General features: G+C 37.6%; 2 protein-coding genes across 2 annotated transcripts in view; both read left to right on the plus strand.

Annotated features, from left to right (window-relative positions):
- Nucleotides 1-6885, plus strand: part of crybg2 (crystallin beta-gamma domain containing 2) — a 51821-nt gene extending 44936 nt beyond the window's left edge. The window contains exons 13-24 of the mRNA XM_028596645.1: nt 14-153; nt 316-442; nt 1416-1573; nt 1675-1801; nt 1885-1917; nt 2944-3056; nt 3299-3428; nt 3512-3651; nt 3885-4008; nt 5985-6143; nt 6281-6440; nt 6724-6885. Of these exons, the coding sequence (XP_028452446.1) occupies nt 14-153; nt 316-442; nt 1416-1573; nt 1675-1801; nt 1885-1917; nt 2944-3056; nt 3299-3428; nt 3512-3651; nt 3885-4008; nt 5985-6143; nt 6281-6440; nt 6724-6812 (1500 nt within the window). The 3' untranslated portion in view covers nt 6813-6885. The remainder of the gene's footprint in view (nt 1-13; nt 154-315; nt 443-1415; nt 1574-1674; nt 1802-1884; nt 1918-2943; nt 3057-3298; nt 3429-3511; nt 3652-3884; nt 4009-5984; nt 6144-6280; nt 6441-6723) is intronic.
- Nucleotides 6886-10288: 3403 nt separating this feature from the next.
- Nucleotides 10289-18243, plus strand: anxa14 (annexin A14). The gene is made up of 13 exons (XM_028598446.1): nt 10289-10345; nt 10695-10734; nt 11369-11465; nt 11610-11698; nt 12757-12870; nt 13000-13090; nt 13214-13293; nt 13631-13669; nt 14406-14496; nt 14616-14711; nt 14799-14854; nt 17885-17992; nt 18184-18243. Exons 2-13 carry the CDS (start codon nt 10708-10710, stop codon nt 18241-18243), a joined length of 948 nt encoding a protein of 315 aa, XP_028454247.1. The 5' UTR covers nt 10289-10345; nt 10695-10707.
- Nucleotides 18244-18820: the final 577 nt, after the last annotated feature.

Below are 18820 nucleotides of genomic sequence, written 5' to 3' on the forward strand. Positions count from 1 at the left end.
TCTCTGACTCAAGATGGTGATCTACGACAAGCCATACTTTACCGGGAAATCGAGGACCATAACCACAAACATGAGAGACTTCATGACCAGAACAGACCGGCAGCAGACGGCCTTTATGTACACAGTTGGCTCCCTAAAAGTGCTTGGAGGAATGTGAGTGCTGCTTTGCAATGCTTGTATTCACTGAACCTTGCAAAGACATCTTGGTGGTCATTAATGATTAAGTACTACTGCTGCACAATTCAGGTGAAGGGTAATACATGAGGGCTGAAAGCCAATATCAAATGGCTCCAAATAATCTGTCTGTTGCCGCAGCTGGGTGGGCTACGAGAAGGAGGGCTTCCGAGGCCACCAGTACCTGCTGGAGGAGGGAGAGTACCATGACTGGAGGGTGTGGGGAGGCTGTGATGCTGAGCTGCGCTCTGTCCGGGTGATACGAGCAGTAAGTTGCAAGGGATATTTCACAGCAGTTAGTTTTTGTTAATAAGTAGTAATTCAAATGTAACAAAAAGGTAACGGGTGGCCCTAACTGGATGCAAACTGCAGATTAAACATTAAAAGTCTGGTCAGATTATTTTAGTAAAGGTTGAATTTGAAACAGTGCAACCTTGACTAAGTCAACAATGATATTATTGTTGTAAGGGAAGGTTTTTGCTCATGAACAGGTGGAGGGTAATTGTATATTTCAGTCAGTCCTGCAGTTGATGAAACAATCTGTCATATTTTCCAGATTTTTGTAGTAACCGTATACGTTTTGCCTACATGCAAACCGTAACTCTAACTAACTCTAGCTGTATTGACCTAATGTTCTCTCATACATCATTCAAGTCTCAAATCTAAAAGGTGACTTTGCACTCTGATAAATGGCCATTATAGTCCTGACACTGAGTGCCACACGTTCCATGTTAACATGGTATGGTTTACAAACAATATATATAAGAGTAATGAAAAGACTAAGGCACCCAACAGGAATGACCTGCTACATAAATTACTTGAACGTCAAAAAGGATGATTGACCTGATTTGTGTGTAGATTTTGGCTCATGCAGTACTGTATGTATTAATACAATTATGTTAAACATACTGTACTGTACAGGGACAGTTTAAATTGGCAAGTACTGTTTGCTAGTTTTCACTATGCTTACATTCTGACATTTAAACAAAACATGTTGTCTTGTCTCTCAGATAATTGCCATTGTCAAAATATGACTGTTACCTGAAACAGAATATTATTTCAGCCCAGTCTGCTTTTTATCAACAAAGGGTTTAAGTGTAAATTAGGTGAGTTAACTAGCCTGGGTAAACCCTGACGAACTTCCGGCAAATTTGAGATTTGCTCAGCAAGTCAGTTACAACTGAGAAGGGTCTTGGTGTCAACCAGGCTATGAGTTAACCCAATTTCTTGCTCTTCTGCAGGACCTGGCAGACCCCTTGATGGTAATGTTTGAACAGCCAGAAGAAGACCGGGAAGGTGTGGAGGGGGAGAACACCTTCGAGGTGACGGAGGCCATTCCTGACGTTGAGCAGTTTGAGTACAAAACCTCCACGCGCTCCATCCATGTACTCAGTGGGGCGTAAGTTGATAGACTGTACAGTATATTTACTGTACTTCATCACCCAGTGAGGTGGGAATGTATTACAATAACTAGCTAATTGATCCTCTTCCTCCTTACAGATGGATAGTCTACTCCCATGTGGACTTCTCTGGTAACCAGTACATCTTAGAGAAAGGTTTCTATAATAATTGTGCTGACTGGGGTTCTCAGGACACGCGCATCTGCTCAGCGCAGCCCATCCTACTGGTGAGAACCGCTGGGAAGTCTTCAAAATATTGATTTGATCAGTGCTCTGATGTTGCTTACATTTCTGTTGTGTTGACTTTTAGGCTCCAAGTGACAGCTCAAGCATCAGGAATCAGGTATTTTGCTTGACTTTCTCAGTTATTTTATTTTTATTTTTTTAATGCATTTCAGTCTCGTAGCTAATATTTATTTGTATCTTCAATTGTATGTCACTCTTAGACAGGATATTTTGCTACTCAGTTCATGGAAAATACCACACATCAATGTTCAGCTCTTCAACACTTTTGGACTTTCCAGTTAAAGAGAAATATTTTCAAACAGATGCACACATCTGCCCACAGGGCTGCAGATGGAGTTTTTTTTTAATTTAAAAACAGATCATACAGCCGCAATCACTTTCCTTCAGTTATCCGTTTCTTTGCTCTGCCTGGTGTCTGTCACAGCACGCAGTGGTGCAAAGCTTTTTTTTTTTTTGGCACAAGCCGGTTCATGTGCTGCATCTGCACTTTGTTCCATGCAGGCAAAAACCCATTTTATTGGCCCAGAACATCCATGAAACTGATGCGCTTCAAAGCACAGGGGTAGATTTACCTAAGCCAAAGACACTCCAACATTCATCCTTTTTTATTTAAGTGTTGCAAATGAAATATATAATAGTAATACTGAGTTATCAGAGGATCAAAAGACTAGTCACCAATACCTGACCTACTGTATGACAGCTATGACCTACAGTATCTAAATAAGATACATAATTGGTTACACTTTACTTGAAGGTATCTACATAAGCGCAACATGACACTGTCATGAACACATGACACAGTCATGACACAGCCATGACACATGAACCCTAACCCTAACCATAATTTGTCATAACAAAAACCGAATGACACTTAATAAAAGAAGCGTTATGTCATAAACGTTTATGACTTGTTTATAATGTTTATGACATGTTTATGACAATGTCATGTAAAGTGTAACCAAATAATTCCTTCACAGGGGCAGAGCAACATTGCAGTAGAAGCATTTTGTATTCAGTGCTTAAAAGGCAAAAATAATTAGTAGAAGAATAAAAAGCTTTAGGCTAGAAATGTGTTAATCTGATCTCTCACTTTCCTTCCCCCCCCTCTATCTCTGCCTGTCAGCTAATACTGTACACTGAGCCAGATTTCCAGGGCGAGTGTAACATCTTCGATCGCAACCAGGAGGCCATGGCCGAAAAATTACTGACAAAGTCCTGTCGAGTGTCAGGGGGAAGGTGAGGAGTCAGTACCAAAGCATTAACAATGATCCAAGGAGAAAGGAAACAAGAGAGAGAAAGTCTGTGAAAAGAAAGTAAAGAATAATGTGTAGAAAGACTGCTAATGCAAGGGTGAACAACAAAATATGCATGATGGTGCAGTAGTAAATGTAGTTAATGAGATTGGGGAGAATTAAAAAGCTAATATATTATCAATAATTGATAATAATCATTAAAAACAATTCATTTCTGTGTTTCAGCTGGGTGCTCTACGAGAACGAACAGTACTCTGGGAACTTGTATGTCTTATCTGAAGGAGACTATCCCAATTTAACCAGCATGGGATGTCCACCGAACTGTGCCGTCCGTTCTGCCAAGGTCGTGCCAATGGTGAGAAAGCTTTCATATAAAAAAAGAATGCTCTGTATTCTTTTCTTCTGTTTTGCTCTGACCCTCCATCTCTCCCCATCTAGACATTCTCAGTTCCTTCCATCTCTCTGTTTGGCCTCGAATGTCTGGAGGGCAGAGAGATCACCACAGACACAGAGATCTTCAGCATGGTTGAAGAGGGCTTCAACAACCACATTCTGTCTGTCAGAGTCAACCGTGGCTGGTTTGTGTTTGTCTCTCTGCGTCTGCATGTGTTTGGGGAGACTGTTTGCTCATGTTCAGTTTGTGTGTTTGCACTGAAACATGTTAATGTTTGGACATTGTTGATAGATAATTGATAATCATCTGTTACAGTGGAAAATGAAACAATACCAAAAATTTGTGTTTTGGGTCCCTGTGTATGCCATGTTATAGTTAGGCACCACATTGTCTAATTTAGTCTGTCTTCCTTTGCAGTTGGGTGATATGTGAACACAGCAACTACAGGGGGCGGCAATTCCTACTGGAACCAATAGAAATCACCAACTGGCCGAAGTTTAGCTCAATACAGACTATTGGCTCAATGTTCCCAGTCAGACAGGTTTGTTAACAAATCATCTATGCAACCTATTTTTAACAACAGTCATAAAGTCATAAAGTACACATTTAAAAACATGCATTTCCTGACACAATGTGAAATGCAGTGTGTAGTGCATTAGTTGAAGAGTGCATTCTTCCTAGACTGATATTAGGTTTTAACATTAACAAAATGTATAGATAATTTTTTCCAACTTTTGAATAAAGAACAAATAAATAAGCCTAAACTACTATGATTTTGCTGGCAGCACTGGTCCAAAACCCTACCTTGACAAAATTAGTGGCTTGTTAACTTAACACAAGTCAATATCTAGAAGTAGAAAAACACAATTTAGACGCTAAATTAGAAGAATTGGATAATAAATGTAATGATTTGCTCATTCAACTAAGTGCTAGCTTTTGGTTGGCTTGTACTGTAGGCAGTTGCAAATGAGTGTTATTTCTCCACATACAGTTGTGTTCAAAATAATATTGTATATTGTATATCTATAATAGTGTGATTTAAATAAGTAAATAATGCTCAAAATCCATAATATCAATGCATTGGGAACACTGCACATTCAATTCTAAATCAAAACATGACCAAAATGTATTAAGTTTGTGTTATACCTTTACAGAAAGTGAAGAAAAAGGAATATTAGGCTGTTCAAAAAAATAGCAGTATTTGGATTTTTCTTTACAAACTCAAACATTTACTGTATGAACTGAAACATGTCTCAAGTGTTTGCTTTACTTTGAATCACTGCACTAATATTTAGTTGCATAACCATTATTACCTTTTTGAGAACTGCTTCACATCTGTGTTGCATGGAGTCAACCAACTTCTGGCACCTGTGAATAGGTATTCCAGCCCAGGACGATTGAACTGCATTCCACAATTCCTCTGCATTACTGGGTTTTGCCTCAGAAACAGAATTTTTGATGTCACCTATGGGACTGAGGTCTGGGGATTGGGCTGGCCACTCCATAACATCAATTTTGTTCATCTGGAACCAAGACTTTGCTCGCTTACTGGTGTGTTTTGGGTCACTGTCTTGTTGAAAGAGCCATTTCAAAGGCATTTCCTCTTCAGCATAAGGCAACATGACCCCTTCAAGTATTTTGATGTATTGAAACTGATCCATGATCCCTGGTATGCGATAAATAGGCAAAACAAAAGTCCTTTGGCAAATTTCAACCTATTAAGTACGTGTCTTTTTTTCAGCAATGGGACTTTGCGGGGCCTTCTAGCCTTGACGTTTTTTTCCCACGTTGTTCAGGCTTTAGATGCCATTTCAAGGCATTTGAAATAATTTTGGCTGAGCAGCCTATAGTGTTTTGCACTTCTTTATATGTTTTCCCCACTCCAATCAACTTTTTAATCAAAGTCTGCTGTCCCTCAGAGCAATGACTGGAACGACCCATTTTGCTGAGTATTTCAGTGTAAAATGCACTATAACCAGCATGCACAACATTTGCTTCCTTCCTTAAATATGGGCCATAATTGATGCCTGTGTCTTCACAGAGTCAATCACCTCACTAAGTGAACACAACACTGCTTTATTTTGAACATTCCCCTTTCAATTACAGATTCAATTACACAGAATGAGCAGCATACATGTCATGACTGCTGGGTCTGTTGGTTTTCTATGACTCTACAACACTTACTAGTAAATTATTTGCCATGTAGAAATATTACTTCTACCAAGAAAATTGATTTATGAGGTTAGTGATGTTGGACTGCTATTATTTTGAACACAACTGTAAGTGTGTGAAGGAGTAGCACTTAATTACCATCTCTAACAGCAAAATTGACAACATTGCTAGACAAGGCATGTTTCCCATAATACTCCCTCCTTAAAAGGGATGCAATACTTGTAAAGCCAAATTTAAAACCAATCTCATGTTATTTCTTTGATATTTAATAATGTAGGGTCAAAACAGCCCAAACTCTACTGATCTGACTCTCTAATGACAATACATACATTTTGCCTTCTGCAGAAGCGCCGCTATTTGCGCATCAAGAACAAAGAGAGGGGTCACTTCTTGTCCGTCCAGGGCGGCGTGGAGGAGATGAAATCAGGACGAGTGGTGGTGACACCAGAAGCAGAGCCCATGAGTGACATCTGGTTCTATCAGGACGGATTCATCAAAAGCAAGGTAATGCATGACTGAAATGTTAAAATAGTTGGCTGCATCTTGGAAATCTAAACCTGAACCTGTCATCTGACCTTGTTAACATTGAGTGTGGTGAGCATGGTCTAATCATGTACTGTATGTATGTATGTGTGCTGTAGTTGTCCCCGACCATGAGCCTTCAGGTGATGGGCAACATAGAGCCGGCAGCCAAGGTGGTTTTGTGGGCTGAGACCCGGCAGCCTACACAGACCTGGACAGCTCAGATGAGAGGCCTCATCACCAGCCTTACTTTCCCTGGCTGTGTCCTGGATGTCAAAGGTATGAGAAATGATTCAGTATAGCATTTATAAGACTGTGCTTCTGTAAATATGTTAAAAATGAAGTTGTAAGAGTAATTTAAGTTCCCTCTTCAAAATAATGGGAATTAAGCTAATGGATGGATGGATGGATGGATAGATACATAGATGGATATGTATGCATTTCCTCGGATAGTGCAAAGTAACTAGTAACTATAACTGTTTTTACTTTTTGTAGATGATCATTATAGCATAACATGATAACTTGAACTTTTTGTTAACATGATTATTTGCTTTTTCCTCAGGTGGTAAAACTTACGACAAGGACCATGTGGTGATTATGCCGGAGGATGAGCAGAGGCCAAGCCAACAGTGGGAGATAGAGCTGCTCTAACCTGCTATACAAAACTCATATTTCTCATGTTCTCTTCTGTTAAGCTTTCCTCAGCAGTGCTTGGAACCATATGTGTGTGTATGTATGTATGTATATATATATATATATATATATATATATATATATATATATATATATATATATATATATATATATATATATATATATATATATATATATATATATATATATATATATATATATATATATATATATATATATATATATATATATATATATATGTATATATATATATATATATATATATATATATATATATATATATATGTGTGTATATGTGTATATATATATATATGTATATATATATATATCTATATATATGTATATATATATCTATATATATATATGTATATGTATATATATATATATATATATATATATATATATATATATATATATATATATATATATATATATATATATATGTGTGTGTGTGTATATGTATATGTATATATATATATATATATATATATATATATATATATGTATGTATGTATGTATGTATGTATGTGTGTGTGTGTGTAAATTTTTTTTTTTTAATTCTTCCTAAATCCATGTAACTAGTATGAACATTGGGAAAATGAGAATGCAGTTGACTTTGACTTTTATCGGATGATATCACTTGTAAGCATTCAAACTAGAATCTCTATTTTGAATGATTACAGGCTCATGCAAATTCCTATCCTGACAAGCCAGACCCACATCAAATTACATTTGCTGCCGCTAGGGTGCGTCTAGATTTCTGGGCTAGCAAATTCCCTGACTATAGAAGAACCTGTAGTTGTTGCTTTAATATATTTGTTTTCATGTGGCTACCAGTGCTTCATACAGATGGTGGACAATTGAAGCCAAACAAATGCAGTGTGCAAGAAACGTATGCAATGCTTTTTTAAAGGTATTTTTTTAAATGTACTGCATACAATGTTTGTTTTGTGGGAAATGTTGCACATGTGTAAGCAGTATATCACATGCGCAGTGCAATGAAATGGGTTGTGTTTGTCTAGTTACCATGTTTCTTATTGTATTTTTGTTCAAATGAAAATATCTGAATCAGCTGTATGTTAATATTTGATACTAAAGATGTGATGTCAGATGTGATGCAAGAGGGAGTGGTTTTGAAATATGAAATACAAAATAAACATTTTAAAATAAAACAAAGCTGACTAATTGATTTCAAAAGAATAATGAATAACATTTTTGTAACACGATGTGTATATACGTCCTGTTACAAAAATACAGTTTCCACAGTTAAAAAAAACCCACTAAATCCACTGACGTGCAGTAACATGCCATAGACCAGTTTTTTTTTACTAACTACACAGGTCTCATATTTCATGTGCTCTTCAGGTTTAAAAATGTTTTATAAGAATAATAATCAAAGGGGTCACATCGATGTTCAGCTCTTTTTTTCTATCTTTTTATACAGCACTGATCAGCCATGATATTTTCTCTCAGAACTGATCAAGAAATGTTGTGTATATGTCTGAGGAGCAGTAGACTACTTGGTCTTTTCCTCCACTTTAATGGACCATTTTGTCCAGTTATTTCAATTGTTTTTACCCAGGCTTTCTTTCATTCATACCTCCCATTCCTGCATTCATCCATTCAAACTTCATCTATTCAGTTCCCTTCCCGTTTTGAACTCAGGTGTGTCAGAATTATTGATTTGTATTTCTGTAGGTAATGGCTTTCTGAAATCTGAAAGGAAACAGAGTACAAAATGGACAAAAACAACCACTAATGATACAGTACTCCGTTATTTCTGTGTATATGTCTCATATTGAGATATGCAGCATTTCAAATATTTCCAACCATTCATTAATTAATGACCAAAAGATGAAGCATACTAATAACTGAACTAATAACTGAATAATTAAGAAAATACTTATTCTAATAATTCAACTGTGTCATTAACTTACACTTTAATTCTTCTTTCAACTGCTTTTACCTCTCACCTGATACTTGAAAGTGATGTTTATTCTAAAAGGGGAACTACGCCCATTTTCAAGTTATTCCTATGGTCTAAGACAGTCCAGAAATATTAGTAAATATTAACAACTCTCTCCCAAATATAAAAACTATAGAGTGCTCAATCTCAAATTTGTAATGCCATCAAGTATAAAGTGTACTGCTCGATAGACAATCAATTGGGAAAGATGTTATAGATTACAATGAGAGCACCCGGGGGAATGTTCTGAGTATATGGGTACATATTCTGTTTCACAAATGACAACACTACAATAGAATAAAGCTTATTTAGTGTATAACAAATAAAACAACAATAATGCTCCTATTCATCGGAGCAGCTCCAGGCTTTATACTTGATGAGGTCACAAGTTTGAGAGTTTCTGGCTTTGAGCGAGAGTAGCTCATGTTCACAGATAATGAAAGAACTTTCCTAGGCCATGGAGATAACAAGTTCCTGTAGCCTTTTTGTTTGGTTTTTTAATTGTGTTTCTTTTGAAATGGATGTTGACGACAGCAAAACTTTGGTTATTTTAGCAAAAGAGCTTGCTGTTGATCAGCTGTGTTTGTAATAACAACATAGGTCTCATGTTTGTAGTAGACAGATCATTGGAGAGATTAAAACTATAGGAAGAATACATTTGTTCAGTGGTTTCATCATGCTCAGGTAGTTTTTTCTGTTAGAAATTATTTTATGAGCAAATGGTGTTTTTTTTCTGTGAGACCCAATAACTTATATGACTTGTAAGTTGGGCCTGTTGATTTTGGAAGTGAATGCGATATGTATATCTTTGTCATATACTCTCTCTTGACCCTCTGTTCTTCTCTAGACTGAGGGAATCGGGTGGCTAGTGTCTTGGAGTATCAGATTGTTATCACAATCAGCCACAAATGCCGGTACTAAAAAGCCCTTTTGTTATCTCTTGTCACACAATTTGGTTTTGGTTTTGGAGCCAGCGGACAATCAGGTTATACCTGAGCACACCGGTCTTACGAGGATCTTTTTTACCAGACTTTGCCCCTCACTTACTTACAGAGTTGGCTGGCTGAGAGCTGGATGTTGCATAGTGGGTTTGTTTATCAGACATCTGTGGCATCTTTGAGACAAGCTGTAAAATTACGAAGGACTAACTTGAACACTTTAACACTAAACAATTTTACAATAAAAGGGAATAGATTTTGCAGCCTTACCCAACAATAATTCCTAACATTTTTCATCCAAATCAGCCACAGAATCTACAGCGTATGATCATTCCACAACTAGGCCATCTGTAAACAAACCTGACTGTCTGGATTCCTCCACTGCAAAGAATGTCAGTATTTTACAAGTGGGTTGTTGTAGTAATTCTACAGACCAGTGGTGTTGACAAAGCTGTGATGGTACTTAGCACCGATTGGTCAGCTGTTTGATTGACAGTCAGGTGGGTGAACTGCAGCAGGTGTGGCACAGTAAGGGTGGGACTGAGATTCAGGGCTGATTAGAGGAAGTTGTAAAAAGCTCCACTACCACCACACATTCCTAGAGCTGCTACAGCATTTTGTTACAGGTAGGAAAAAGGGCATTCTTCAAAGATTTGTTTAAGTAAATGTACTTGTGTTATTCTACAATTGTGTTTTGGCATGTTGGCTGTCTTAGTCCCTTATAGATAACACTTACAGCAATATAACTTTTTTTGTTGAGATAAGGACGAGTCAGAGTACAGTGCCATCAAGTGATTCATTAAACAAAAATTCAAGGTTAACTTAAATGTTCTCTTTCCTACTATTCACAACACCACATTGAAGGTAATATTATTTGTATACTGTGTCCATGTGCTGTGTGTTATACATGTCATTAACTGTATGTTTCTGCATGTGTATGAACCATTCATTTCTTCCTCACATTATTTCTTGCAGTTGAAACAAAGCCATGGACCATGAGTACTTCAAATCGCATGTAAGTAGACTTGTTCTTGCCCTGTCTTCCCTCTGCCATTGCATTATGACTCTGTTTACTTATTTGTACATAATGTAATCTGCTGTCTTGTGTTCTCTGATTATCTGCGTTACGTCATGTACAAATGTCATAATGTATGTGGGGCTTTAGGCATGCTGGAATGCTGCGATGCGAACTCATCTTTCCAGTTAAAGTTTAATGTAAGAAAAAAAGACTAGTTATTATGAATTCATAAACTCAACTCCTAAATAATTTCATGTCTAAGTATTAGCTGGACACTACTGTATGTGTTTCCTGTCATAGAATAGTTCAGTACTTATGCTGGCAAACTAAACCTCAAACCCCACTAGTCAAAGCAGGAGTATAGAATATTTGACTTTCTTCAAACTGACATGTGTCTTTGATCTTCTTCGGATCCACGTTCATTTGCTTTCACCTCCATCACTCATCTTGCTTCTTATCTTGTTACACATTCCACTTGTTCCCTGTCACTCACTTGTCATATTTTTATATATTTATATATTCCTAATCCATATGCCCCAATCTTCCTTTCTTCCGTCTTTGCAGTATTTTTTGTTCTTGTTTGTCTACATTTTTGTTTCTCTCTGTTTTTGTTTCCCTATTTTTCATATAGGAGATGGGTTGGGGTACCCTTGGAACGGTGCGACCCTTCTCCAATTTTCATCCTGACCGGGATGTCGTGGAGATCCAGACAGCGCTGGAGAAGAAAGGTACTTCTGCAAGTACATTCAAACTAAAGCGGTGTTGTTGAACATCCATGTTGGATAATGATCAACACAATCCCACTTGTCTTTCGCCTCTTCACATTTCTCTCTCCATCGTTAAATATTGTATCATAACATTGTGTACCTCAGATGCAGTGACCCTGGTGAGAATCCTAACCAACCGGAACAACGCTCAGAGACAAGTGATCGCCAAGACCTTTCAAGAAATAACACAAAAGGTAAGAAAAAAAATGAGCAGACAGCACTTCTTACTGAATGTATCAATTTACAAGATGCAAAAGGGTCTAAACATATTTAGAAACTAAAACCTGATATTCAGAATAACATGTTCAAAGTTCAAAGCCACAGCAAGCCCCCCAATGTAAAATATTCCTAAAAGAATCCTAGAGAATGTAGAGTTGCAACGACAGTTCTGTATGTTGTAAATGTGTGTTTGCTCATCCTTAACTCCAAAGTGTTTGCTGTTCAAACATTATTTAAACTGGTTTTGAAGGTTTTGAACACACCCTTGTTTAGAGAGGGAGTAGTATGAGCAGTATAAGCTAAAATAGTGTCACAGTAGAGAATAGGATGCTGTAGTGTTGTACATAAACATTTACTATTTCTTAGCAGTAGTTCATTTGTATAGTTTGTATGGGTAGCTATATTTTGAAAAACAATATAATTTATTTCCCTTGTATTAGCAATATTTTCTTTAGCAGAAATATATGATAGTACCTGAATACTTTCACAGACACTTTGTGGTCAAACAGCCATGAATCTCTTTTTAATTGTGTAACCATATATCTCTGTGCGTAACAGAGTGTCTTTGGAAAGTTCAAAGAACAGAAACCAAAACTTATATTGTTATTCAAATTGATGATGTCATCAGATACACTCTTTTGAGCCAATAACATCTTATTGAATAGGAGAATAGTCTATTACATTTTAACAAGAATAAAATAGAAATAATAAAGCTAGGAGTGTCTTGGTAGCCAAATGGTTACAGCGCTTACCCCTCTGACTGAAAACAGGGGAGGTAGAACGGAAAACCTATATAGGTTTTGACGTATTTCAATATTATTCTACTTTATACCTACATTATAGCATTACATTTTGGATGCCAATATTGCCTAATGACTACATTGCTATATATATATATATATATATATATATATATATATATATATATATATATATATCAGTAAACCAGAGTTTTTTGTCTGATCTGGTACATTGAGAGTCAACAGAGAAAAGATATGAGAAAACATCAGTGTTTATTCTGACTTTGTGGCAGGACCTGTCAGCTGGTGTGAAAAAAGCTCTGGCTGGAGATCTGGAGATTCTACTGCTGGAGCTGCTGATGCCTCCTCTGGAGTATGAGGCTTATCGCCTGCAACAGGCCATGGTGGTGAGTGGATGTTTGTGTGTTTGTATATAGTACATATTCAGGGGGTCTTGTGGAGTGGGTGTTTTAGAGGGTGGTAGTGATTTCACTTTGAGAGAGAGAGAGAGAGATAGTATACATGTGTGTGTGCAGGGTATAGGCACAGATGAGGAAACACTACTGGAGATCCTGTGTACGCGATCCAGACAGCAGCTTCAAGAAATCAGTGCTGCATACAAACAATGTAAGTCACAGAATAATCTTTCCCCCAAATCCTTTAGTTGATTGCTGTGGACATTTAAACCTTTAATCCATAATTTTTTTGTGTCCTGATAATTGTCATATTGTTGTTTGTCTCCCTTTTTAGTGTATAAGACGGACCTGGAGAAGGAACTGAAAGGAGAAACCAGTGGAGACTTTACTAAGCTTGTTTTGGCTTTGTTGAATGTAATATAAATATTTTTTTTTACCATTACCATCACCATCACCTTTAACCTTAGAAGTAAAGAAATTGGCTTTAATACTGTTGGAGACAGTCAGTGAAGCATCAATAGTGGGCATTGATCCTCCACCTTTCATATTATTGAAGCAATTTATCTTAGATATGAAATAGCAGTGGGGCAACATCTCAGCACTGCAGGAATGTAGAAATAGGATTTCTGTGACAGGTTCTTCTGAAACACTAGACAATAACGCTTGTCATGATATGTGTGGGATGATTACATTTAGATATGACCTTACAATTAAAAAAAAAAAGTGTTTTCTCACTCCTCTCTCCCAACAGAAACAAGATGTTGCTGGTTGGGTCCAAAGAGATATTGAGGTATTATTTTCCATGATACTTTTATACACAAACATTGTGGTCTAGGTAGTTATAAAGGGCAGCTTTCAGTGTTATATTTTAATTTAATTTAATTTATACTTTTTATTTTATCACCAGTGGGGAAATTACAATACACACACATGCTCAGGTCCTATACATGCACAAATGGAGAGATATCAGAGTGAGTGGGCTGTGACTGCTGGACAGGTGCCCCGAGCGGTTGGTGAGGTCCGGTGCCTTGCTCAAGAGCACATTGGAAGTGCCCAGAAGGTGAACTGGCACCTCTCCAGCCACCAGTCCACACTCTGTTCTATTGTCCATATGGGGACTTGAATCAGCGACCCTCCGGTTCCCAACCCAACTCCCTACCAGCTGAAAGCAGAACAGAAAAATACTTTGCACATATAACGTGGGACTGGTGCATCTGAGGAGGAAGAGTAGGTCATTATGATAAAGCAGACATAATGTTCTAAATTTTGACAGTGCACTATTATGGTATAGCGGCTAGCAATATTCATTACACCCGTGGTAAACCTGGGAATAAGGGGCGTTCTTGCACAGGAAAATCTGTCTTCTAAAATGAATCTGCCATATCATCACTCATTCACTCCTGTGAATGTATGGTTCCTAAACTGGCATAATACACTTGCAGCCCTTGCATGGAGCGTAGTTGTTGCAAGCCAGACATGTGTGAGATTTCACCCCTTTCTGACTGTTTTGTTCTGTTTTTGTCCAGTCTCTCTCCGTGTCACTGAGTGGGAAAAAAGCTGATCCAGGACCGTGGATTGACATACTGACCTCTAGAGACTCAGACCATCTTAACAAAGGTAAGTTTTTCAAACATATAGCCTTGTAGTTCTTCCACATTTGTTTCTGTGTGTTTGAAATTCTTCACTGTTTTGAATATGAATATTTACATTTCCCTGACCTTGTATGGTTTTGACAGTGCTGATGGGACTGGAGCTGGAGAAAGGACAGATGGTGGCTCAGGCTCTGGAGAAAAATTTTACAGGAGACTTTCGACTGGGTTTGCAGGTTTTAGGTGAATATTGTTTGAGATGCTGTGTGAGTGTTGACTGACCATGGTGATTAGTCACTAATATTTCTTGATGTCTCTTGTCTATGACAGTACAGTGCATTCAGAGCCCTGACGTCTACCTCGCTAAGAGACTAACTACCACAAAAGTGAGATCCTTTCATCATCAATTGCCTCTTTTATTCTGATGACTTATTATTTAAATAGTTAAGATTATCAAACTATACTATGTGTCTGACTGATGTATAAGTATACAGACTCAATGACTCAGTTTTTAAAGTTTCTAACACACACACACACACACACACACACACACACACACACACACACACACACACACACACACACACACACCACTTAACTGTAATTTATGTAAATGGAACTTTTGTATTTATCTTGTTTATGATATCATTTTTAGGGTGAGGCTATTTGCACCCCTGGTACAATTAGCAGTGTATGCTATTCGTACCCTGGTGCAATTAGAAATGAATGCTATTCGTACCCCGCCGGTGCACACAGCAATGTGTTCTATTAATACCCCGTCTGGTACATATATCAATGTATGCTATTTGCACCCCTTTGCATTTACAGTACCTTGGCATATATTTACACACATTTATCCATACTGCTCATGTATTACACCTTTTGGGAATATTATCGCCCTGACATTCTCTTGCCTAAACCTAACCAACCCAACCAGAGCAGGCATATTCATGAGTCTTCCCCTACTACCCTGCAAAAAAAATTTTGCGTTCGCCCCTTATAACACAGAATGTTTAGGGAATGTTTAGGGAACGTTGGGGAACGTTAGTTTTTTGTTTTCTAAAGGTTAGTTCGAACTAAACCAAAAACTAATTTGCTGACCCTGATTTACGCAATTGCATGCAAAATTGCATCCAAAATGAAAATAATCACCTCACTGGGGAATCAAACTTCAGACTCCCAGACCAAAGAATGTTGTACAACTGTTTACCACTTGGTGTCTTCAAGCCACGGTTGCCAGGTAACCATACTGTATACAAAAAATAGGTAGGGGAGAGCCGGGACGATTGAAACGCGGGACGGATGCAACATTCCAGTTTTCTCCGAGTGCAATGATGACAGACAGACTTCCTTAGGTCAAAACATAGAGCATGTTAACCTCCTACTATCAGCCAAATATCTTCCTGTTATTTCCTTTTATTACGGAGTTACAGGCGATAAACAAGTGATCGAAAGTAAACTTCATTAGCGGTTAAATTTTTTCGATTATTAATGAGTGTTTTTCATTTAAAGGTTCGACTACGTGCTTATTCAGTAGACCATTTAGTGTTCTCCACAATCCCAGACTTTCATATTGCATGCTTGTTTACATGGAAAGCAAAACAGGTTATAATGGCATATGTCGATTTCGGGACGGTTGAAACAGCTGTTTCAACTGTCCCCGACCTGGGTGTAACTCCATGTATTTTAAAGGAACACGCCGACTTATTGGGAATTTAGCTTATTCACTGTAACCCCCAGAGTAAGACAAGTCAATACATACCCATCTCATCTCCGTGCGTGCTGTAACGCTGTCTGACGGTTCCAGCATTAGCTTAGCCTAGCACAGATCCTGCAGGTAACTGGTTCCAACTAGCCTACTGCTCCGAATTGTGACAAAAGTGACAAAATAACGCCAACATGTTCCTATTTATATGTTGTGATTTGTAGAGTCACAGCATGTACAAAAAACAACGTAACATGAGACACAGCCATCTTCTAACAGTAAACAAACCTGGAACTATATTAGGAACATGTTGGCGTTATTTTGTCACTTATTCGGAGCAGTAGGATTACTGGAACCATTCACCTGCATGTTCTGTGCTGGGCTGATGCCGCTGGAGCCGCCAGACAGCCTTACAGCACGCACAGAGATGAGAAGGGTATGTATCGACTTGTCTTACTCTGGGGGTTACGGTGAATAAGCTAAATTCCCAATAAGTCGGCGTGTTCCTTTAAGTAATTGCACAAATGTCTGTGTTTATACAATAATTTATGGAGGGGAGACATGGAAAAGCAGTTTTAGAAAGATGAAAATATATTTGGGCCCCCACCAGGTAGGGGGTCGAGTTTTCCCATGTTAACCTATGGAGACTGACGGGCTGTGGGCACTTATTTGGATGTGCAGTGACCTAACCCACGTAAAAACCTAGTGAAATGACATTTCCCACAATAGAAACATGATATAAATGGGAAAGCGTACTGTTCTAGCTATAAAAATGGCAGAATCACCCACAGTGCATGATATTTAAAAAAACGCTTCATACACGCTTCAAGGTGACGGCAAATATGGTTAACAGATATTCACCAAGATGTATAGCCCAGCAACAATCTATCTAATATAACACCTTTTGGGAGTACCATTCATGATATGTAGTAAAATATTGAAGTTGTGGGAAGTTTATATGGATTAAACTGTATGTTTCATCCGTCCCCCCATGCTGTTTCATGCGTCCCGACTAGGAGGGACGAATGAAACATTACGCATGCCCCACTTTTGCTGTAATAATTCCTGAACGGTTTTGTTCAAAGCTGAAAATGCAACTGTATTTGACAGATAACAAGTGTAGGTTGCTAGTGACAAAATATTAGCTTTCAGTGCGATACGATCGCTTTGTAAATTACGTTTAATTAAAAAGTATTTCAACTGTCCCGGCTCTCCCCTACTAACCTATGGTACTAACTAACAAACTAACGGTTATATGCTTTCACTGAAGACAGAAAGCGCAACTGTAGTATCCATTTTCCGCTAGAAATTCAATTGTTATAAACTTTAGAGACAAAACTTTTCTAATATGCCAGTTTCTGCGGTCATGGAAGATGAACGTCCGCCATGATTTCGGTGCACGCGAGCAACGTTCTTTTGTTGTTACGTCACAGGGTGTGAATAGCTATTCGTACCGGGGGTGCAAATAGACACTCCGTAAAGTATATATATATATATTAAGATACATAGTAAGAACTTTGTTATTTTTGCCTTGTATGCAACATGTGTTAATGTATGACTTATAGCCTACTTTATAGATACATTTTCCTTAACCTTTTTCCTAGCCCTAGACCATAGAAAAGCTAATTTCTGATGTAGGCCTACAGTCCCATTGAAGGCAAACATGTATGAAAACATAATAGTTCACACAGAAAACATTTCACTCTTTCAGACACCGATAATGCAGAGGATTATGGTGTCTCACTCTGAGGAAGATCTACTGTGTATCCGAGCTGCCTACCTCAAACTAACAGGCACTTCTCTCTACACTGCTCTACAGGTCGGTCCCACACATAATACTGTGCTAAATACAACACCTTGAAATAAGTGTATGTGTGCTGACATGATGATGTGTTTTTTCCAAATTAAATATGAAATTCAGAAGAGTTTTTTTTTTTTAAATGCAAATAATGTTTTTATTCTTTAAATGGAAAAGTAGTCATTTTTGATGTGAACATCTTTTACCAACAGAAACAGTTCAAAGGAGATCATCTACAGGCTCTGCTGGCCATCTGTCGGTCTGAAGATTAAACAAAAGCTACACATTTTGAGAAGTTACAGTTTTTATTAATTTAGTTGTTATTCTTTCCCCCGAATCAGTCTATGGTAATGCTAAAATAAACTTTATGTTTATTGCTACTTTTCATGTTTTATGAAATCTCATTTAAGTGTGCCTATACTTATTTTATTGACTTATGCAAATACATGAAATGGAACAAGACATTTTGTATTGGATATTTTATGACTGCAGTTTGGTTATTTGTTTTTATTACTTTATGTATCTGCCGAAATACTTCCAATTCATCCTGAGGGCTATTTCACAAAAACAAGATAAGGGATTAAGCCGGTATTTCCCAGTTATCCTGGCTCTATTATAGTCATAAATTATTATTAGCCTTGACTCGGTTTCACAAAAGCAGAGGCACCTAAGTTACCATGGAGATTTATTCTGTACACCTGGAGCCTTTTCTGTTCACTCAGCAGTGCTTTTATCTTATTGTTATCAACCTGCATTAAAATACAACAGGTGCATATTGCTGTTCAGTTAACTACTGTTATTATTGAAAGTTGTGACCATTATTTTTTATAATTATTCCTGTGACATTAT

The sequence above is a fragment of the Perca flavescens genome, chromosome 14 (genome assembly GCF_004354835.1).
Source record: "Perca flavescens isolate YP-PL-M2 chromosome 14, PFLA_1.0, whole genome shotgun sequence".
Taxonomy (NCBI): Eukaryota; Metazoa; Chordata; class Actinopteri; order Perciformes; family Percidae; genus Perca; species Perca flavescens.